Here is a 23,807-nt window from a genome sequence, read left to right as displayed (position 1 = left end):
CTAGCACAATACCTGTCTGAGAAGTTACCTATTTGCCTTAAAAAGCAAATGCGAGAGCTTCAAACAAGTCCACAGACTAAGTACACTGTTTCAGCAGCAGAACACCAAGTGCCGTCTCAAACGCGCACCGGTGCTTTTACTGCCTACGCCTCTGAAGCTAGCCCTGCCCAGCCTTCAGGCAAGAACGAGGAAATCTTTAAAGGTGGATTACGGAAAAAAACAAACCAAAACAAAAAGCCACCAACAAAAAAACAACCCACCACCAAACCCAACAACATACAAACTAACACAACTTCCAAGTCAATTAATTGTGATTTCACATACACGGTACCACATATAAGCAAAGTAAGCCTGAAACCTGGTCAACAGAGACGACATTTCACGTGCCATGTGCACCAGCCAGGTCTCCCCCAAGGCAGTGGGCAGCAAGCTCTTGCTTCAACGTGAAGACCCCATTACACAGATCCTTTGAGGCTCTTCCATTACCTCCAGGCAGTGCCTCTGCCCAAGCGAGGAGGCACAGCCAAGTGCTCTTCCTGCGTGAATGGTTTTGAGTGGTGGAAAATTACCCCCTTAGAATATAAGAGAGCGCATCACAGACGAGATTACAGGCTGAAATTTTGACAGGTGAAAGACCTTGTGCAAAAGAACCAGGGGGCAATCAGTGTTTTATTCTTCAAATTCTAAACTATGTTAAGCTGCAGAGTTTCTCAGCATTATTTCGGCACATCCAAGGAGCTGTCTGTATTTTGAAGCCTCCTTGGCTGCTCTGTAGAAAGTAGCTTTTAATAGTCAAATAAATATAAGAAATGTATTAAAGCATGAACTGCCACAAAATCATTGCAATTGTTTGACCAGCTCACCCTTCCCATCCTGGACTCTTTGCTAGGATTACCAAACATGCACTTTCATAGAAGACAGAGCAAGACCATAGCACTGCTCCTCTGCAAGTGAATTTTAATATAAAAATGCAAATGTTGTCTGGAGGACAACCGGCAACCAGGTCTCAGTCTATACCATCATTCACTCTTTTTGTAAACTAAAACCAGAAACAGGTAAGGAAACCTGCAGTGCATAAATTAGGGATTCACATCTCACTCTGATAAGAGAAAGAACTGCTGATGCGCCAGCTTCGGGACAAAGGAGGAGCACACATCATCAGTGTGTTTTATGGGAATGAGATGGGGCTGGCAACAAGTTTCAAGATGGGGTTCACAGATGTAATTTCCAAACAGAAAGCCAAATCTTCACCAGACAGAGCCCAAAACAAATCTGCCCTCAATCTTTCCTGCTGTAACAGCTGCCAGTCCAACAGCACAGGGTTCCCCCCCACACACTAGGAATAGCGTCAGCACGTCCTCTGGGTCCGCACAGGGGACCCAAGCTTGGAGGTCGGTGTCACCAACAGAGCACCTGCCTTACGTCTCTCAACACTCCATGTTGCAACACCACTTGGTGCTTTTCTAGACCTGTGGTAAGGTAACACCAGCAATAGTGCATTACTGAAACTGGTATTTCTTGACTTCACGAGAAGACATGAAGGAGCAAGTTAAATACAAACCCAGCCTATTTTAATTTGTCTCAGTAACGTAAGTCAACAACATTTAGAAATATATATTAATTACAGATTCACAGAGAATCTCCCACCCATACCAAGAGGGGGTTTGTATGTTTCTCAGAGTAGCCCAATTTTCTTTACCATACTTCTGGTAAAAAAAATTACTGTATCCCTTTCACCGGTGATACAATATGTTGAAATATAAACAACCTAAACTTATGCAGAAGAAAAATTATCAAGAGCACTTGACAAATCAGGTAATTTTAAACATGGAAATAAGTATTACCTACTGTTAGGAGACTGATATTTCTGTTCACCCAAGACTTCTAGTACTAATAGTCTGCATTTTCCCATCACTCTAATGTATGTCAGTGACATTTTCCTGCACCTATATGAGAACAGCACCAATTTAATAAACACTCCAATTCCACCAGCATAACGACTGCACTACCTGCCAGTTCCTTGCTTGAGCTTTGTTAGACCTTCCACAAGCATGTCTTCACTACAGTCATTTTAAACGTGATGCTGCAAGTATAGCCCTTATCTTACTGAAAATTATGAAAACCTCTTTTAAAAATAATAATAAAAAAATTCCAGTGTTACCCCGGAAAAATCTAACTTACACACTTAGGAGCTTTGTCATGCAGCAAGGCCACTGTTTCTATCAGTCTACATACTTGGGAATGCTCCTCCTGCTTCACTCTTACAACGAAGCTATAAATTCATGCTATAGTTATTTATTGTCAACATCAAGGGTTGCATTATGTAGAACTGCCGCTTATCAAACCTACCACAAGATCAGGTCTCTGATGAGTTTTTAAGTCATTTATACCTCTACATCTGATTTTGGCTCCCTGAGGAAATTTGCATGCATCTGTAATTAATTCACTGAAAGAAAATATAGATCGCTTTTACATACAGAAGAATTAGGTCAAATATGACTATACAGCCCGATGTGCAATGCTAGCATGAGTTATCTAATTTCAGCTTGTCAGAGGGATTGCCATCAACTTGTATACTATTTCTAAATAAAACTGTAAGACACACATGGATACATAATGAGCTTGGGTAGATGGCTTCTATTTCTTCTCCTCACACACAAGATGTATTGTTATTATTAACGGAAACTTCAAACTTACAGACACCACCAACATTTACTATCCAACTTTCAATTAGATCAGTTTGCTTTTGACATACATTCAGTTCACTGATGTAAGCACAGCACTCCCAAACAAATTCTGCATTCAGATTACTGTGCAGACAGCAAATAAAGTTGAAATATGAAATTTGCCTAATTTTATTTTGATTTAAAATAATTAGTGGCATTGAAAGGCAAACTTTTAAACTATTTGGAAATGGTACTTTGGTTGCTAAATGGTTGCTAAATAAATACATATATATAGAGATAGATAGACATAGTAATTTCTCAGTAGAATAGGATGTAGCAACACAGAAAGATAAACCTTGATATTAAGAGCCTCTCGTGTTTATCACGGGTAGAAAATTCCAGTAACTTCTTATTCTGTAGATCTGGAAACTGTATTTAGAGCTTCTCCACATACCAGATCAGTCAAAATAATGTTTTGTTTGCAATAGCAGCTACTTGGTTACTTTGTAGGATGACAATATTTCTAACAGACCACCTCCACTCTGCACAGAAATGAAGGATCATAGGCACAGAGACAACTTAGCATGTCATTGCTCTACCTGGAACAGCTGGGAATACTATTAGAGCTTTTGCATGATTGCTGGATGTCCACATTCCTGAGCAGAAATTATTTTGAAGAAAAATCCCTTAAGATGATGGAAGAGAGGTATCTTCCATCTGGTGGTACCTAGCAGAGAGCTGCAGATTCGTAGAACCTCAACTCAGCAACTCAGGAAGAAGACAGAGGTTAACACCCAATTTGGACCAAAGATCGTCCACAGCAGGTCCCCAAGTTAACAGCAGGAATATTTCAGCCCTCATCCACATCCCAAAAGAATATATAGGAGGCCCTGCCCAAAACATTAGGGATTTGGTCTTCAAAAATATTTCCTGAAAATTTCAGGAGAGCTCATACCAATGATACTACTGTCCTTTCAAAAGATAGTTTAGTTTAGCTAATTGTGCATTTTTGAGGATTTTTCATACCTTTAAAGCTTCCTTTAAGTAACAAAAATTGCTTCGTGTCAGCTGTAAAATGTGCTGTAACCACTTGTGGAAGAAAGTCATTAAGAGTGCTAATGTGCACAGGCCTGCATGTATTTGCTGAAGAAGCATTTTTCCTCTTCAGCCTTCAGTTAGACTATCGCCATGAGACACGGAGAATTACACCACAAAGAAACCCACGCTATGTATAACGCTGACCTGTAACAATTCCAAATTTAGCGGTGTCTAACCCAGAGTTATAACAGAAAGCTGATTTGCAAAGAAGAAAAAAACAGTTACTAATAGCTTGAATGTTCATCACCAATTCAATATTCTGTATTAGGTTACTGTTGTTTACACTAGGAAAAAAACTAAAGAATCGGTTTTCTTAAAACCTGCAAGAATTTAAACTATTGGTTTTAACTAGAGGATAATATATTTTTGAGTTACAGTATCCTTGATGTGCAGTCTTTAGTTAATAACAATAGTCCTTCTAAACTGTGATAGAAAAAAATCCTGCATTCCAGGAAACAGGTTTGATTAAAAGCAGTGCAGCGGTAGCAAATTCTTACAAGAGTAATTCTTTAAATATGTGCATGTATATTACAAATAGTCACCATATTCATCCTAATATGCCAGAATGTTGCATGCTGTCTTGTTGTTTTTGATCTTCCAAATTTCACATATAAGAAGTGGCAACGTACACTGGCATACAGAACTTCCAAGGTATCAGAGATATGGGCATTGTAGAAAATTAACATTATTTCAGTATTTTGCTGAAACAAATGTCATTTAAAAAAGTACTAACATTTGGGATGTGATATTTAGGTTTCAGAGACTTGGACAGTAAGGATTTTTCTGGTACTGAAGACTGCGGAGTATCAGCTTAGGAATTCCAAGTGCTTTGTTCTTTTAGAATACGTAGAAAGACTATATTGAATAATAGAGTCACGTTTCCAAAATTTTCTGCACAAATCTAAAGGTGGGAAGTAAGATTTCTCTTCTGTTGTTCTGGAGGAGGGATGCGCTTTATAAATGAAAACTTCTGTTCTGGACACTGATACACTGACACGGAATAGATTCTATAGTCAAAGCCTTACTTTCTTCTAACCTTTACTCTGTCAGTTCTAGTAAATTCAGATCCTGATGTTGGCTTGCACATTTTTGAACTCTGCAATGGTACTTGGGCACTGCTGGAGGGAAACTGCATGGTCAGACTAAACTGAGAAGCTAAAGAAAAAAAGGACACAGATTTTATCACTCTTCAGATAATGGTGCAGTGTGCACGTAAAAACCTGAGATGGTACACAACAACAAACTCTGCATATGGGAGACAAGGGAAAAGAGTCAAAGTTGTTGAAACTGACTCTTCCAAATTTAAAAGTACAAAATTCAGGTCAAACTTACAGTTTTATTTTAGCTAGCACCTCAGCTACGATTTCAAAAAGCATCCATTTGGAAATATACTTGGAAACCTCTACTTAGAATGAGAAGAAATAACGAGAAAGAACCTCATGCCAGGCAATTACCAATGCATCGTTAAAGGTTTTGGATAAACATGTTTATTAGTAATTCTGGGCACGTGCTTGGCACCTGTATCCGTGCAACAAAAAACAAATCCATTTTTTGGTTAGGGTGTGGGTTTTTTTGGAAGGGAAACAGGTATTGCACAAAGCCTGTTTGTACGAGTTACCTTCCTTCACACCTAAACAAGTTCTACTGGGAATATTAAGCAACTTTGAGAGAGGAAAAAAAAGAGAGAAAGAGAAATTATAAGCGTGAAATAAGAGAAGTTCCCTACTCACTTCTTTTTTCTTTCTTCTTAAATTTTCCTTTCTTCTTCCCATGCTCCTTTTCATCATCAGATATTATATCTGGAGGCTCATGCAAGCTGTCATGAGGTGGTGAAGGCTCACCAGTGCGGTACAATCCAGGGAATTTTGTCGGACTGATTTCTTCAGAGCTGGGAGTACGAGCAAGACCCCCACTGTGTTCTACCCGACGGTGTTCACTGGGGCTGCTAGTGGGAGGCAGGAAGCACTCGGTCATTCTGATTCCCTGATATCAAAGTGAAATCTTCTGCTACCTGTCCATCACACCTGCAGCAGGAGAAAACAAAAAAGCCCCACACAATTTTAAGCAACAGGATTCAGAACACCTTGTTTAGAGCTCTGTCCTGAAAACACAAACAGCAGTACCTTCTACAACAAATGTTCCAACTTACGTCAAGACACAGTAACGTAACATCAGGTCCTAAGCTCAGTGTTTGCAAAATCTGTCCATTAACTCCTAAGCCTTATTAACATAATAAGAGAGCTGCTATTTTAGCCATTTCTACTTTATAGTATATAAAATATTATATAAAACATTATATATTAAGTATCAGAATATTTTAAGATTTGAAATAACTCTTACAAAATTCATAGGCAGCGTGCACAGTGATTGGTAATATTTACTATAAAACAGTTAGCTAACTTTAAATTTTTGACATACAATAGATCTGCCTGGAACCTCAGAGTGTTGTGAGCACTGCACTTAAGGCAAAGATCATTTTCATCTTTCCCAAGCATATTTTACACATGCAAATAAGAACTTGCCTAGCCTGTTGCAATAAGGGTTAAAAAAAGAGTTAAAGCAAATCCATCTTCTAATTATGCTAATGCAAATCAAAGAACGTAGAAAAAGAATTATTAAGTTTTTCTAGTATACAACAACACGTTCACATTTAAAGAGGATATATCAGGTCATCTGCACCCAGATGCTGGTACATTGTTTGCTTGAGAGTTATGGCCAAATAAAAGCTAATATGAAAACTGCTGAAGGAAGCCAATATATAAATTCTCAGCGATGGAGCTCATAAACAAAAAATTCTGCCTAGCATAGATAAATTTCAGAAATTCCACAGAACAGATACTTTGTATGGGACATCATACCTCTGGAGTCCACTTTGCTGAATTTGTCCCTTTGTGTCTAAATGGTCACCCTCAGATATGAGCCCTTCTTTCAAGGGATGAAAGGAAAACAGGGCAAACCCTAGAAGAAGAAAAATCTATTTCCCACACCCACTGGTACACTTGGATGACAGGTCAAGTCATGGTTACATGCTAACTTTAATACAACTTAAATCTGTGCTACCGCATTGCTGCTGAAAGGAAATGGATCTGTTGGTACATCAGTTCCACAACCTGGCTCTCTATGCCAGGGCAAGCACAAGGAAGGCTGAGAGCTGGGGGAAGGTGCCCTGCACTGCAGACTTAAAGTGATCAAGGTGGCTGTGTAGCCATGGCCTCAAAAAAACAGAATTAAAATATGTTATAGATTACACACAAAAGCCATATTAAACCTATTTACATGAGTTTTTTAATTATGACAAGAGTGTATCCAGATATAATAGCTGTGGCTATTAGCCTTTGGACTCTGCAGTCACCTCTGGTACTCCTGCTATTTAATGCTGACGTATAGGTTACAATTAAGAAGAAAGTAGGCAACCCTTTGCTAAGTTAGGCATACAATCATGGTTACCCAGTATTTTATAAAAATCTCATTTAGGGAATTAAACAATATCTACTGGCTAAGCAGGAACTCCTGATACAACATACAAACCAGACTGTAACTTCTTATGCAAAAGCAGAAAGCCTCTTTAAAAGAGAACAATATTAACATGAGGCACAGCCATTTTCTTTTTTTTTTCCATGCTTGTTGGTTTTCTTATACCTTTAATTGATATCAAATACTCCACTGTTATACTAACTTGATATTCTGTTTAAACAAGTAAATGGCATGCTCAGATAAGACATTTTAGGAGAAGAGTCCAGGTATCTAGAGCTTCAAACTTACAGATATCAAAAAAGGTAAAAGCTTTCAATTATATAAGCATTTTCAATATTACCAATGACACAGACTAGCAATACTATTGCGTCTCATCTGACTGTCAGAATGATCTGTAAATGCATAGAACCTGTTTGCATTTCCTCCACCAACCCCTCCCCCCCACCCCCAAAAAAGCAGAACCCAAAACATCCCACCAAAAGCTCCTACACAATAGACAGTATTTCAACAGTAACCCATGGAATGAAAATAAAAATATGACATATAATTTTTTTAAGCAGTGGATGGACCACACCTACAATAAGCCCACATCTAGAGTGGGCAAGATGGGCAAGTGCACAGAGGGAAAGGACAATGTCATTGCAAAGGCACAAACACTGTCCTGGAAAATGAGGATGCAAATGCTTTTGCCTCTGGAGCCCAGCAGAGCTCCTGGGATGAAGCCAGACTTAGACCACACGTTCCACCACACTCTTCAACTCCTGGGGTCTTACTTACAGATTGGTAGAATACAGAAAAACATAATACGGAATTATGTTTTGACAAGTTAATAATTATAAGTGTGTCCAGCGGAGTCAGTTTTGTGGACGGTTGTTGGTGGGGTTTTTTTTAAACCCTCGTCCTTCAGTTCTCTGTATGCAGAACATAGTGAAAATTTAATGTAGGTATGAAACAAAGTATCTCACTACAGGAGATCACTCACAGAGTGCTTATGGAAATTAACAGTTACTCAGATCAGAATAAGAACAGGGCACAGTAAGACAGAATTATGATGAGAAACAAAATATTCATGAAGTCTTTCAATACTGTTCATTCTTTATTCTGGCTAAGGCAGAGACACTGACTAAAAATAAAGATAATGGTGCATATTTCTAAATGCAACAAATTAAGATTGCACTTACGATTCATATATTTTATTTTACAGCTTTAAGAAAGCATTACTTTCCTTTGTGCATAATTTCCTAGGCCTTTAAACAAGGGATAAATTGCACAATGCTCAAATTATATCAAGACTGATCAGCAGAATCAGAGCCTTTAGACCTGCCACAAAAACCTTTTCCACTTTCACTAATGGATGTTAATTTCCTATTGCCATTCAAATCTGCACCTTTCTTCTGGCTTTTACAAATTTTTGCTGACAGCAATAAATGGTGAGACTGAAAAAATCACGGATCCTCTCAGCATTGTGAGAAGGAACATTTTTTAACAGGCTGATTCTTCTGCCAACTTCTCCCTCTCAGACCTGACCCTTTCTTCCCAATCTGTTACCGCTTCAGTCCTGCCTCTCCTCTGCAGCGGGCACCTTGCTTCAAATTGCTTCTTTTCACCTATGCAGTTGTCACCTGCCAGGAGATTTAACACCTCACTACTGCCACGTGGGGAAGATCATTCTACTCCTCCCATTAACATACCCCTTCAATTCCAGTAGCTGGCTCTCCCAAGACCCCTTTGTGAGATGATTCAATTCGCTAGCTGCTCCCAACAGGCTTCTGCTGCCCAGTTGGCTCGTGGAAGAGCTCAACAAAGACTAAAGATGGAAAGCAGAGGAGTGGAAGAACCACGATGACAGGAGTGCAGCTTCCCTCTTTGGGCAGCTCTGTCTTGTGATGCTGCACACACAGCTTCATCTCCCCGGATTTCACTTCATTCTTAGTATTTTCCCCGTAACTTCAAGTTTTGATTCCTTTACCACCCAGCGCCAGTACTCCCACGGTTCCTGTCTTGATTGATTTCTCTTTTTTTACCCCCAGTATACCACACACAACATGTTCTTCATCTGCTTTGGTCTTTGTGACCCAAGCTCAGTCTCCCACTTTCCCTTCCCCTTGTTCTTTATTCAGCTGGTTCCTACTCTGCTGCTGCACACCGCCTCCTTGCAGATAAAGTTCTCCCTCTTCTTCCTCTGTTTCTTGAACCATCTTCATGATCAACATGGAGTCAAACCTTCAGAATAACTGAGTGTCAAAGATAAACAGTCTTCACTGAACATGTGCAAAACTGAACTTTCCTCTATCACCCAAGGAAAGACTAAATTAAAAGAGATTTTAAACATGAAAAGCTGAAGGTTATGTCCTTAACACAAAAACTCCTAGCTGTCATGTCAGCACCATCTTTCAAGACCATACACCAAGCACAGGAATGTGGGCTGGGGAGAGGAAAGAAGATGCCTACGCAGGCAAAATAATGTGGTTTTTGTAGCCTCATTTTTGAAAACAGCTGAACTCTTTCCTAAAAAAATCAGCCTCAGCTACATACCTACTAAGTAAAAATTAGTATTAAACACCCGAGGTTTGGGAAAACCATAGAAAATTGAAGACAGAGAGACACGACAGCCAACATCAATAGATCTCTCTTATTATAGTCTGTCATTTAAGTTTTATACACATTAAAGAGAGGCATAGTCAGAAAGACCAAACTCACAGCTCTCATTCAGTACAGAAGGCTCCACTAATTCTGTTTTGCACTGAGTCTGTATTGTGACTTGGTGCCTTGTAACTAATTGCAACAGCAGAAGCAAATTACAGCAGGTGACTGCATGCACAGATGTTATTTTGTAAAGCTGTTGGGTGGAATAAAGGACACAGAGAATTTTTCTGCAACAAGCATTACGCAAGACCACATCTGAAGCATGGTGGGTGTCCCCAGGTCATCCCATTTTGCCACAAACAGACACACTCTGAAAATCTGGGTGTTACATTGAAAATAGTCCCAAGAAGTCAGTAATCAAAGGATGGAGGCAGAGTGGGAACGCTCACTCGGCTACCAGAACCTGCTCTATCCTAACTTCCCAAAAGCAAGACCCAGAACGCAGCAGTGCCTCATCATCATAGGCCTTCAAGTCCAAAAGATCTGGACAGACGTAAAGAAATTGATGTTACTTAAGAAATGAGGCACACCACTTTTGGACAAAAATTATCCTAGGAACAGGAATAGCTCCATTTTGGACAGTAAAGAACCATAAGAGGAAAGAATAAAAACTATCACTTGTGGTCTAAGCGTGTCAAAGCACTTCAGAAACTATGAGTGTTGCCCAAACGACTGCTGAGATGGTTGAAAAAGATAACTTGGAGATGAGAAGAGAGTCAGAAATAAGTTATTTATCAAGACTGTAAAATGTCTGAGACACATGTAAGTTTTGTGTCTTGCTCAGACTATCGCAAAGTGTGGGAGGCCATTAAAACCACAGTCCTTCCAAGAGTAGAGGATATTGTTAAGTACGCCTCAAATTAATCATCTTATAACTACTGATAGGTGTCAGCTACAGCAACAGTTTAGGCAAAGAACAACTTTTTTACTAGTTTAAAGCTAATAAATCATTTATGTTTTATTCGAGTTGTTCTGAGGTTTTACTACTGCAATAAAACACAACAGCTTAAACTGTGTTTTCAAATAGAGAGATGCATTTTTACAACATACTGAAAGAACCTTAATACAAAACATTTCTTAGACTGAAATTTTGCCATACAGTTAAATAGCAAAATGACATCAGAGGCCATCTATTATTTAACAAGCAGTACCTAGGTACATAAACAGTGCCCTTTCCTTTCTTTAATAAGGCAACATGGCCATGAAAGGAGAAAGGGAAGTGCTTCATTTAGACAGGTAAAGCAAGTTTGAAATTTCACATAAACACAGCATTAAGTAACTCCCTTGTGAGTCACGCACTCTTCATAACTGTCAAGAATTAAGGCCTCAAGAAGGGCCTTCGCAAGATTTTTTGGATAAAGAGAATAAAATACAAATTGCTGAGCAACATCCAGCTCCTAAACCTAAGATTACTTTACAGGATGTGCGATGTTATGAGAAAGGAAAGTGCGTAATTACACAACTCAAGTCACACAGGAGCAAGCTGTACATTTTTCAAAAATAATGCCAGCATCAGATCAGCTCTAAAAGTAAAATAAACAGGTTTGTGTGTTCTCTCATCTACCTGTAGGTGGATAAAGTCTGCCACAATTACAGTACCATCCAAAGTATTTCAAGGTCTGTTCTGAGAGTCCATACCAGCTCAGAAGTAGCGATATACAAATATACAAAACTACTTAGCTCTCAACAATCAGAGAGCTGTAGACCACATCCATATTTGAGTGGACTCTTGGAGGAGCCAGCTGACATTCAGAATATGTAGCAGTATCCAGGTTATTCCCTATTATTGAGGGTATTCCAGCTCTTCATTAATCCATTCAGAAGAGCCAACCTTAAAATAAATAATCAAATATTACCCTAAACATTTTAGAAATATCAGAAACATGATATCTGATCACATTATGATAAAATCTCATAACCACATGAAGATAAAACCTCCACATATGTGGTAGCCTATGCTTCCCAGTTTGGTTTACTTCAGGGAAAACAGTACCACAGCCTCCACTCTACAAATTCTGTAGAGCTCCATCAGGATGCAATTCACAGGCTGTTTCCAACAGACGCCTTGGGTAAAACAAAACTTGGGATCCCCTGCGGAGAGGAAAGTGCTTCGCTCCAGAAAGCGCACCTGAAAAGAGACCGACCATAACCACATAGGACAAGCCCCTGTCCCATGACTCTGCCTCCCGTACTGGCTATGCTGTCACATTGCCTGTTTAGCCGTAACATCCCTCTTCCCTGGTGAGGCATGCTGTGACAGTTTACATCCCACTGCCTGTTCCAGAGCAAGCTAAAGCAGGTAGTTGAGGAGAAAAGCCTAAGCACAAACCTTTGTTGCAGGGTAATGGCCAAAGCTGTATACAGAGGTTACACAAACTGTGCCACACACTATGCCCTCCCATGCTCATACCCATCCTTCAGGGATACCTCAGCAAGCCCTGCCACATGTCTTTCCCCAGCTGAATCAACTCCCACAGCAGTTTCAAAGCGGTGCATTATATCATGATCACAACCACACATATAAGAGGCATTCTTGGAAATAACTGGCCAGCTAACAACTGGAAAGACTGCTCTTTAATTGCTTTACATTACGTGTTTCTGAAGGAACAAGCAGAAGGTCTTGACTCCACATCACGAGGCACGTGGGCACTGTAACCAGGCCAGACTTTTCCAAGAATATCTTGACTAATCAGCTACCTGCATCACAACTGCTACTGCCCACCCAGAGAATAACTTCTCATTCTTCGAACTTCTTGCAAAAATGCTGGTTCACTGTTGGTGATTCTCTAGTTTTGGCCCCTGTGAATCCTGCTCCTGGTTCCCACGGTCTTGTCACCCACCACAAAGTAACCCAATACCAGTTCCTCCAGTAATCGTACTCAATCCCAGTACACTAGTTTCCCATTCCGTGGTCTAGTCCCGCTGCTTCCCAGGCTCAGTCCCTCTCCATTAGCTTCTTCATTCCCCTCTCCTGCAGTTCAGTTCCTCCACCACCAGGACTGTACCTCTTCTTTCTCACAACCTCCTCCTCACCACACAGGTGTTCAGCACCTAGACCTGTGCAACTTCAGTTTTACCATTCCTCTTCTCCACGCCCAGTGCCACAACTAACCTCACCTTTTGGCTGCTCACTGTTTCCCAGGTTTCCCTTGTCACCTTCTATTTCTCCCACCCTTGGTTCTCATTAAGGCTTCTGAAAATTACGGTCCACACATAAGAAAGGAAATCTGGGAGGTCTTCACCCAAATTTAGGTTTCCCCTCTGAATTACAAATAGTTTTTAAAAGCTTTGCCTGATTATCAAAATATTTTTATTACAGAAAAGAGATATTCTTCCCTGCTAGCTCAATTCTCAGAAACAGTGTGAAGAATTTGTTTAATGTTCTTTGTTTAAATTTTTAAATACTGGCCTAAGAAACCGAATTTTTGATCCCAAATGAAAATGTGGTAACTTTCGATAAGGGCTAAACTACTGGGAGCTGAATTGAACATTATGAACTGTCCTGCAAATGTAACAAACCCTCCTATACGTCTGAAAAATGCCACATTGTACAACATATACAATACCCACTATTGCTTAGATTCGCCTTAGAATTAGTCCTCGTGTGACAACCCCATCCCTTTTCTCCTGTCCACCTCTCCAAATTACCACTTGTGCCAGCACTAATGCTTGTAAAACAGAACAAGAAAGTTTTACTTTTACCACTTAACAGAGAAAGGCAGAAAAAGGCAATAAAAGGTGTGCAGTTTACTTTTTAAACAATCGCTGTAAACATAGTATCACCTCAGGTTTTGTTTGCCCTCAGGACTATACACAAATTTTTTACAATTCGTGTTTTCTGACAAGTCTGTAGAAGAGTTGCTGAATCCCCAGTCACCAAAGATCTGGAGCAAGTTGTACAGCGATTGAAGATTTGGCGAATTAAGACTGATTTTTATACTCTTATCAGTTCCTGGGCTGGGTTTATTTAATGACAAATTCCCCTTATCAGAGATTTCAACTATGGCACTATTCAGCGACACTCCAGTACCTGAACTCAGGTACTCTCAGCCAACTTGAGAACAGCTGTCCATTTAGCGGAGTCAGTTAAAAACAAACACCCCAAAACCCTGACTGGTTGAGCTGAATGTACAACAAATGCTGTTAAAAAAGCAAGTGCCAATCATCAGAGTGAAAAAACCCCAAATGACGCAGAAGAGAAGTCAACAGATTTGGCATCAAATATTTTACTGGAGTTTTAAGTGTTTCTGCTATTCTTTCCAGAGCATCTACAGATTAACCCACAACAATTAGCTACAGATTAACACACAACAGAGAACAGAATCTAGTTTTCCAGACAGGCCAGAGCTCTACACGCTCAGTTACGTTGCCCAATTAGAAAAATCTAAGGCTATATATAGCCTAGTTTTGGCTTTTCTGGTTTGTTTTGTTTTGTTTTGTTTGTTTGTTTGGTTTTTTAAGAGTGCACTAGCTAACACATGCTAAAATACTAGAAATGACAAGGGTAAACAGCAAATATTAGACACTTTGCTTTGGATTTAACACTGGTAACAAATTTGGGACATGCCTATACACCACAAACATGTAATATAACACACTGGCATTTCTGCAACAGCAGTAATTCACCTGGCAAAAGCAACAGCAGCAGTAAAGATGCAGTAACACCTTGTGAGGCTCCTCTGCCAGCAGGTAGAGTTCAAGCTCTGTGGAAATTTTGGGAACACACACAGTTGACGTGTACAGGCAGATGCCAATGCTGCTGCATATCATCATCTCATTCATGCCCATAACAGGTACGTCCCCCTACAAACATCGCTTAACTCATGTCTGCTGGTTTGTCCTTTAAAAGCCACTTGCTACCACCTACTAGGACACCGAGTCCAGCTACGCTTTTGTCAATCCCATAAACCTGGCTTAATACATAGAGGAAACGACAAAGAGCGCACATGCTGCCTGAAGTATTGCATGCTGAATCCATGTCCTTTTTAATCCATTATTGAGATATTATCTTTTAGACTGGATGCAGAAAAGTCAATTAGAAGTACCACGCTTCTTCACTGAATTGGCTGAATTGTGATCATTATTTTATTCATAGAATTTTCAAACAGCATTAAGTTCATTTTACAAAACTCACTTCCTAATCCTTTAACTGCGAGGTCAGCATGAACAGTCTAGTTTACCTTCCCGAAGGCGAAGAATATTCAATTCTCAGGCCTTATCATTCCCAGAAATAAGCATTTTCTGAAAGTTAATGACACACAAACCTTTAAGGTTAAAACTGTGAAAATTAAGTTTCTTGTGCTTTACATTGAATTTTTGCTGCCATGTATTGAACACAGATGAAGAGATCTATAGATTACAGGCTGCCACTTGAACTGACAACTCTGTAACATAAGGAGAAACTAAGAACAGTTTTGCTTGGATCTCTTCATAGTGTGATACACGACACAGATGATCAGTTTCCATGTATGATTTTTTTTTCATGTTTAAAACCCTGCATGTTCCAATGTAACACAGCCAAATCATATCCAACTTTTAGTGAATATTAAATTATTTACATCCAACTTTTAGTGAATATTAAATTAGGTTAAACTATGGTAGTTGAGATAAAACTCATTCTACTGTAACAGCAGAAAGAAAACGTAAGAAAGGCTTTGAGCTAGGAAAACTGTTTATATAACAGCTTCTCTAATTATTTTTAGTGATTATTTAATAACTATGTCTATCTGCTGATTGTTTTTAGTGATTATTTGATAACGATGTCTATCTGCACCACCTTTGTTTTTGGCTTAACAGGCCTGTATATTTTCAAGCTAACATCAGTGGCTATTGACCTAGAAACCAAAGTAAAAGGAAAGTCTCCCCTTCTGCCTTCACCAGTTGTTTTATTAGTCCCATACTGAGTAAAATCAACTGCAGATTGGGTTGTGTGCAAACGTTTTCCCAACTTAACTATAGTGGATAGAAGTATAATGTTTCCATGCTCCAAGCACAGCAGTTTTTAGCAAAGCCTTATTGTAGATGCAGTTTCACCCACCAAAAGTTTTTTTTCTGATGTAATTTGTTTCATTGAAGATCTGTGTTGAGCTATGCCAACAAAACAATTTTATCGATCCACATTACATCTATAGCAGCGCAACCTGCTGGAATAGATGCCAATGTCTGACAAACTCATGCTATACGTAAAAGAAAATTACTTTTTTACCATGATATGTAAGTTGCCACACAAGAAGAGGACTATGTCATCTCCTCTTTTCACACATACTCCTGCGAATGCCAAGTCCTCATCAAGATCGCATGAAGTATTTAGCCCTTCTGTAAATTTTTAGTTATCTTTTTCAGTACCATATCTAGAGTTGGGATTAACAAGTTCTGTTTTCCACCTCTGCCCCAGATTCACTCAATACCCAAGGGGAAAGTCAATTTAAATATTTACAAGCTCAGTAGATTATTAATTATGATTAACATCACCACCTCCAGGGCTGAGATGTTGCAAAATGTCATGCATGTGAACGCTGAAAACATTCACAAATACATTCAAGGCAAGGTGCGGCACCACCCAGCTTGGGGCAGCAGCTGGTCTCCACAGTTCCTCTCTGCAGGGAACAGCTGGGAAACAGGAACCTGCCTCCACAGCCAGCAAAGGCTTCTTCAGAGGCAACTAGGGGGAAGACTGATCAGTTAGATTACCAATTACTGACACAACAGCAGGACCCACAAGTCCACAATATTTGTCTTCTATGCCAATTTACATAGCCAAACAGCCTTACCAGAAAACTTACATGAAACACTAGCTTTCCAGAAAAATGTATAAACATCCTTAAAATTTAAAATGAAATTCACACATATTTTCTAAAGCAAGCTCCAGCTCAGCCTGTAGCACCTAATGCAGTAATTTTCAACAAACCTATGGCTTCAGAGTATCATAAAAAAACATACCTTATGAAATCCATGATTGCTGTTTTCAACTTACTTGACAAATCTAGTAAAACTGAACTGAATAATAACAGAAATAGACACTAAAAATATGTATGCTTCAAAGTTGGCAAAAAAGTTCAATATCTGATAGCACAGGACCAAACAAGTTCTGACATTCCCAAATCTGTTGTGTAGCCTTGTCTACACAAGAAAAATCATGCTGTAGGTTACTGTAGGTAGTTTAATGGAAGCCCTAGTATACGTAAAATAAAATAATGCCACCGCCCTCCCCCCTGCCCCTTAAAGAAAATAAACTGCTTCCGTCGGTATAAGGCACTTTTAAGAGTGGTGAAATCCTTGCTCTTAAGTATTAAAAAATACCAAACGTAATTACCTGTCAAAAATACGCATCTGTAACTGACTGTTCTAATGATACACACAAACTGCAAACTTCCGTGACATACATTTGTGTATCCTTTAGATATCTTTAAAGTCTGTCTGAAATAGCATATTAAAAACTTACTTACAAAAGAATTTATAAAAAACTAGCAAGCAAAAGAACACAAACCACAATAGCAAACTGTAAGCCAGTTTTATCATAAAAAAAAAAAAAAAATCATAAAATCGTAGCACTCAAAAGGAGTGCTGCAGGCAACAACTGATGCAACCTCTCCATTGTTTTTTGGTAAAGTATATAGATTTTGGCATATTCCAAGATATATTTGTGATTGTCGTTGCCAGAAAATTAGTTCTTCTTAATTATCTTTGTTGAGGAACTTTGATTTGAATCTACATCTTAGTATGTCAGTGACATTACTTTACTGAACCATCTAGACAACAAAGTAAGAACTCCACATATTCATCCCTTCCTCTTTCAGCTGGAAAGTTGCATTTCATTTCCCCCAACAACTTCTAAAATCCTTTTCAAAACGTGACTGATAAAAATACACCAGTGGTATGAGTTGTATAAATTTTGGGGAACTGCAACTCCAAATTTCAGGATTAAAACTTCAGAAGCATGACCTGTGAAAGACCTCTGCATCTACGATTAGGTTGCAAGTGGTCAGTACAAAGAAAACTTACAGAATTTGTAAAGATTAAAACATCTAAAGAACAAGAAAAGCTAAAACCACTAGACTGAAATAATCCAAGGAGTTTCTGGGTAAATCTATTCAGTCAGTTGTTCCCCACACCCTCTTCCCACCCCAAGCTCTTACATTTTTAGTCCATTCAATCAATTAAAAAAATCCCATCAAATATGAAAAGTTCTTTAGGCTATCTTAAAAGAACAGCATCTCCTTTGAAGCCACTGCAATTGAAAATTAAGAGAGGAGAGTATCACATGATACTTTTCTTCAAATTCAACTAAAAAAAGAAAAACAGGTATTTTAGGTTTTATACAGATCAGCATTATGCTTTTATATAGCATTTGGTTCACAATATTGAAATCTACTGGAGTCAGATTATTACAAATATACTACAATATCTGCCAATATAATTATCTTACATCAGGCAATATTAAATTAATACACTCAATATTAAGTATGTGAAAGCAGTGTATTGGACAGAGGAAAACAATAACCAAGAATTATGGACTTCCACAGTAACATTATGGAAAAACACTACTCATACAATGAAATGAGAGAGTTTCATTGGTGGCATGTTTAGCATTAGAATTTACATTTAGCATTCAGTGTAATCCATGCTAATAAAAATCAGTGAAAATTTATTTTCATTGCAACATCCAAAAAAATTCTGCACCTTGACTGGTGATGCTCATATTTAAAAATCACACCTGGACAGGCTAGAAATGTTAAAGTAGCGTTAGCCTAATTACCAGAGTAAGTCAAATGCTAAAGTTCACAAAAGTTATTATAGAAAAAACATTAAAATTTTAGCTTCTAACTCTTAGGCGTTAACTCCTATTTTAAAAAGTTAGGTATGGTTTTAAAGAGAAGTGATGTTCTTGCAGAATTCTTACTAATTTTTTTGTGAAAAATAGAAGCTACAATTTTTATCACTGTGATAGTTCTTTTTCCACAAGCGTCAAGTTAATAGTATTATCATCACACATTGTGTTTTTAAAAAACATGTATCCAGCTCATGGTTTGGCAGTACCAGAGATCTATGTTCAGTCTCAAGAGCTCCTTTCTGACAAATGTATATATTCTAGCACGAAGCTCAGCTACTTGTAGTACAGAAGCCCAGGGATCCTACTCAAACTGTAAAACAGGAAGTAAACTTCATGCGCGTACTTAAGCTAGATCACAGAAATGTGAAATTTTCATACTACAGAGGACAAAAAAGAAACAAAAATACATTTTATCTATACATTCAAGTGGAGAGCTATTTGCTGCTAGCAAATGTACAAAACAACTAACCTGAAACTAAATTTATTTTCCTTGAAATAATTTTCCGTTTGGTCCAAACTTGCATTCCGATTTGGAATGTCAAACCTTACCACCAAGCACCCGCTCCTCGCCCTTCCTCTACAGAAGCCATCTGGCCCCTTCCCACCTGACACAAGCAGCCATCACTCATCCTTTATTTCCTTGTGTGCCTCCAGAGACCAAAATAGCAGGTCTAAAAAAGCTCAGTTCCTTGTGAGCAAGAAGGAGAATGAAGAAGGCAGTGTGCAAATGAGAAATCTGTTCCTACTAGTTGCACAGCTGCCCCTCCCATTGCTCTGCAGGAGAGGGCAGCACCTACTCCTAAGAAAACGCGTATACCCCAGAAGCTAAAATAGTGCATCTCTGCACACTTACGCAAGGTCTTCCCCAGCGCTGTGCTTCGTGCTGGGCCATAGCTGGCACGAATCATTAAGGCATTCCCTGCATCCTCCAGGAAAGACAGTAGCCTGGATGGAAGCAAGCCAGGGATTGCCTACCGGGTCATACCGTAGATTAATCTGTAACACCAAGAATCATAACCTGTCTTTTAAAGAAATTTTATAGTTGCAGTGAGTGCTTAAGATTTGTATTTCTACATTCCTTCCCAGCACTTAAAACAAATGGACAGATGACAAACTAGTAACAATTAAGGGCACACCAACGAGGATGAAGCAACTTACATCACGCTCTTCAATTATTATTATATCTGAACAATTGCATGATTTAATTCTGCACATAGAAGACAATGCTAAATTTCATTATTTAAAACTAAACATATTTTCTCTACTAATGTTTTAAACTGGGCTACACACCACATTAATTTGTGCTATTAAACAGCTCACTATACTTATTCAGATTTACATTGTTATTCTTATAGCAACTGGTGAGCACTTCTTCTTTCTTTCTTTCTTATTACAAAATTCTGTGTTTATTAAATAGTTGCTATTTTTTCTCAGGATGGTATGCCAAGCTGCTTCTGGAAGAAACTGGGACATGTTTATTATCTATACTTTTGTTCACTTAGTATTACAGAAGCTACACAAGGGAAAAATATCAAACCATGTTCTCTATTTAAATACAGGTCTTATTTAGTTACCAAAGGAAATACTACTTTTTCACTACTTTTTTTCACTACAGTAGGTAGTGAACTGATCGCTCCTAAACATCGTGATCTCATGTTTTCGAATTGGGAGATCTCAGTCTCCCATGCATACTTGGAATTCATAGATTAGACAAGAAAATGAGATGCCTTCTGGTTTTTCAATGCACAACTAATAATAAACAACACTAAGAACCCCAGTTGTATTTCCCAAATATTTTTGGTCAGACATATTTTGTTGAAGTATTAACTTTGTTTTTTACCTTCTTAATAAATTATTTTATCCACTGCAGCCACTGTCCTTTGTATTTATCTTTTTCACAAATTCTTCCCTACTAGTTCAAAACTGTCACAGCACTTTATTGATGAAAAATAAACAAATAATTTTTCCTACTACACTATCTTCTAGCAGCAGGACAGAATAAACTATAATCTCTTTGGATGTATTTGAGCTGAGTCTTGTGTGAGCCTACTTACTGGATCACCACTCCTTATTCTGGCATTTATATATATCCCTCCCCATCCCACTTCCCAGCAGCTGCCCCAAGTAAGCCGTCATCCTTCATCTTCTACTGCAGCCTAAAGAAAAGCTGGAAGCAGGGAGCATGGGATTGCTGCTGTTACTCAGCTTCGGAGACGAAGGCCTGACATTGCTGCCTCCAACATCAAAGGCTCTTTCACTCTACTTATACCTTCACAGCTTCAACCAAGTTTGTATTCGCTGATGTCAAGCCCAAAGAGTGAAGGATGGCCTGGATGGGAAGAATAAGTATAGACAGAAGAAGAGTCATACCCTTCCTTATTCTAATATCAACGTGCATCCTTACTTCTCTGCTTTCAGCCATGGCAGGCAAAAGACGTAATTGTTATTTGGACAATCACCTCTCAACATCACCATGTCTGGGGATGCAGCTTAAGTGCAAGACTCACACAGGCTACTTACAGCCTAACTATGGGCTCATTTGATATATTTTCTTATTCTTTTGAGCAACAATTTGAATACTATGGTCCATGAGGCTCAGGCGAACAGCCAAACAAGCTGATGAATTCTTCAGATGAAAATCTGAAGTAGGCACATGGCAAACCATGACTAGTTTTAAAGGTAGTGAATCACTCATCTATTCAAAATAATCAGATGCATTAGTACAGAGAAAAGCTTAGTATATTATACTAGACATACAATAAACTGAAGATAAAAGTCATACTATACTTTTTTTTTTGGCATTTTGAGGCCAACTACATGACACCAAGCTTTAGAGGAGGAAAGCAGATTTGCATTTGTTGGTAGTTACTGCTAAACAACAGCATCTTCTTTATTAGCCTAAAAACAGCTTGTAAGAAACAGCAGTGGTTACGCAGAAAATATTCAAGCCTTTTCTGTAAGAAAATACAGCTAAAAGATGTTAGGGAAGTGCCTAAAGGGTACTACTGAGATCAGAATCCCAGAGTGTTAGATACAGTGCATACGCACATCAGTTTTGGTTTAACTACATTTACAGAATTAAGCCATGCAGCTCTAAAGCTGTATAACTACAATAATACCAGGGGGTTTACAGTGAAATCCCTTCTTGGGGGGGGGGGGGGGGGGGGGAAGGAACAAACCAAACCATAAAACATGCCCTCCCACCCCTGAATATACCTTAATACAATGCCAGAGTTGCACCTGAAGTATTACAATTTTGAGGCAGCTATTCCTATCTTGTAGTTCGGATGTGAGAAGAACATGACTTATTTTCTTACAGTTAGAAACGAGAACCCTAGAACAGCTAGCGTAAAGTTCCCTGCTTCTCCGTAATAAACACCGTGTTTTTGACCTAGCTACCTAGAACATTACAGCAGTGGGTTTAGTAAATTTCAAACACTTAAACACAGTAAACACTCAAACCCACAAAAGCTTGGATGCTTTTTTTATTTCTATTTTACTTCTCTGTGGAAAAGAGCCTCTCAAGAGTATGTATTACACTGACTCCATAACGATACTATATATGGACTGTACTAAAATGAACTGAAGAAGCTGTATGGCATCATTCATCTGAAGCTTTATGCAACACCTCAAAATGACACCCAACCCAAAATCTAAGGAATTAAGCTTGCTAATAAATTCACATTTATTACAATCCTGCATCACATCCAACAGAGCCTTAACATCAGCCTTGAATGGGCGCATTATAGCAACACTGAACATGCATGGTAAGCACTTCAAGCACTTTCTAGATGAGAAATAGGTATAAGAATGCAATTATGGCTGTTTTGCTGTGCTGTAACAGAAGACTTACACAAATCCATCTGCTTTATGCAACTGCTATCTGCAACTATAAAATAGGCAACTTAGCCTATTTTGTTTAATCATAATTCCTCATTAAGGATGACCACTAACCTCAGGGACACCAAGGTGGGGGGCAGAAATCCGTACCACACCGTTCCCACGAACAGATACTTTCAAATTATCAATGTGGATCGGTGGCATTTTGTTTGACAGTTGTTTTAACATACCTAAGCGCTCAAAAGTAAGACCCATTTATTTACTCACGCATCGCACACTGACCTACGATGTTCGGTCACACACACTTTCTAAAAAACGTCATTAGACAGCATCCTTAGAACTTGTTAAATACCCTAGACACAGAAAAATGACAACAGCGCTAAGAGTTTTCCGTTTTTTACGATGTGACCTCTAGGTGTAGGCAAGTAATGGACAAGCTGGCTGTTAGAGTTGATACAAAGGCCCTAGCTGACATAAAGCCCGGCTGACATACAGGCCTTCACCTATTTTGTTTTATTATTATTCCTCGTTAAGGGTGACACGGGGGTTGGGGGTGGGCAGAAATCCAAACCAGACCATTCCCATGAACTTTCAAACGGATCAACGCGGACCGCTGGCGTTTGCCCCGCCGTTGGTTTTAACATACCTGAGGGCAACAAAAGTTAAGGTCTGCTTATTTACTGATTTACATCACCCACCCACCCACCCACCCGCGGCGCCTTCAAAACAACGTCAGGAGGCAGAAAACGCAGCGATCCCTAAGAACTTGTTAAACGCGCCAGACGCCGAAAAAACAAATAATAAAATGACAATAACGCGAAGAGTTTTCCGGTTTTTTTTTTTTTTAAAAGGTGTGACCTCTAGGTGAAGGCAAACGAGGGGCTACCAGGCCAGTCAACAGCCCGCGCTGGGGACAGGCCGCGGGGTCCCAGCGGTGACTTTGTCACCGCTGGGACCCCGCGGCCTGTCCCCAGCGCGGGCACCCACCTCCCCCGCCCCCGGCCCCGCCAACCCCGGAAGCGGCTTCCCCCTCACCGGGGACGGCGGAGATCCGGATCGCAGACGCGCCCCCGTCCCCCTCCTCGTCCCCCGGCACTAACCGTGGGGGTCCCGCTCGACCTCCTCAGGCGCCGGGCGCCGCCTCGCGCCCCATCCCGCCTCCCGCCGCCCGGCTGGCAAGGACGGCCGGGGGAGCGGCGCGAGCTGCCCCCAGCGCGCACGCGCCGCTGGCCGGCTGGCTGCGCGGGGGCGGA

General features: G+C 39.6%; 1 protein-coding gene across 4 annotated transcripts in view; it reads right to left on the bottom strand.

Moving 5' to 3' along the window:
• RALBP1 (ralA binding protein 1) overlaps window positions 1-23,807 on the bottom strand; it is a 33,486-nt gene extending 9,679 nt beyond the window's left edge. Inside the window, exons 1-2 of one of the 4 annotated variants that reach the window (XM_054189885.1) lie at window positions 23,655-23,807; window positions 5,495-5,788 (exon numbers count right to left, since the gene is read on the bottom strand). In XM_054189885.1, coding sequence (XP_054045860.1) covers window positions 5,495-5,738 — 244 coding nt within the window. In that variant the 5' untranslated portion in view covers window positions 5,739-5,788; window positions 23,655-23,807. Of the gene's footprint in view, window positions 1-5,494; window positions 5,789-6,622; window positions 6,723-23,589 lie in introns of those variants that run through there. The other 3 variants (XM_054189886.1, XM_054189887.1, XM_054189888.1) reach the window with 3 other exon arrangements.

Source organism: Rissa tridactyla, chromosome 2 (genome assembly GCF_028500815.1).
Source record: "Rissa tridactyla isolate bRisTri1 chromosome 2, bRisTri1.patW.cur.20221130, whole genome shotgun sequence".
Taxonomy (NCBI): Eukaryota; Metazoa; Chordata; class Aves; order Charadriiformes; family Laridae; genus Rissa; species Rissa tridactyla.
This window is presented reverse-complemented; position numbering and strand designations above follow the sequence as displayed.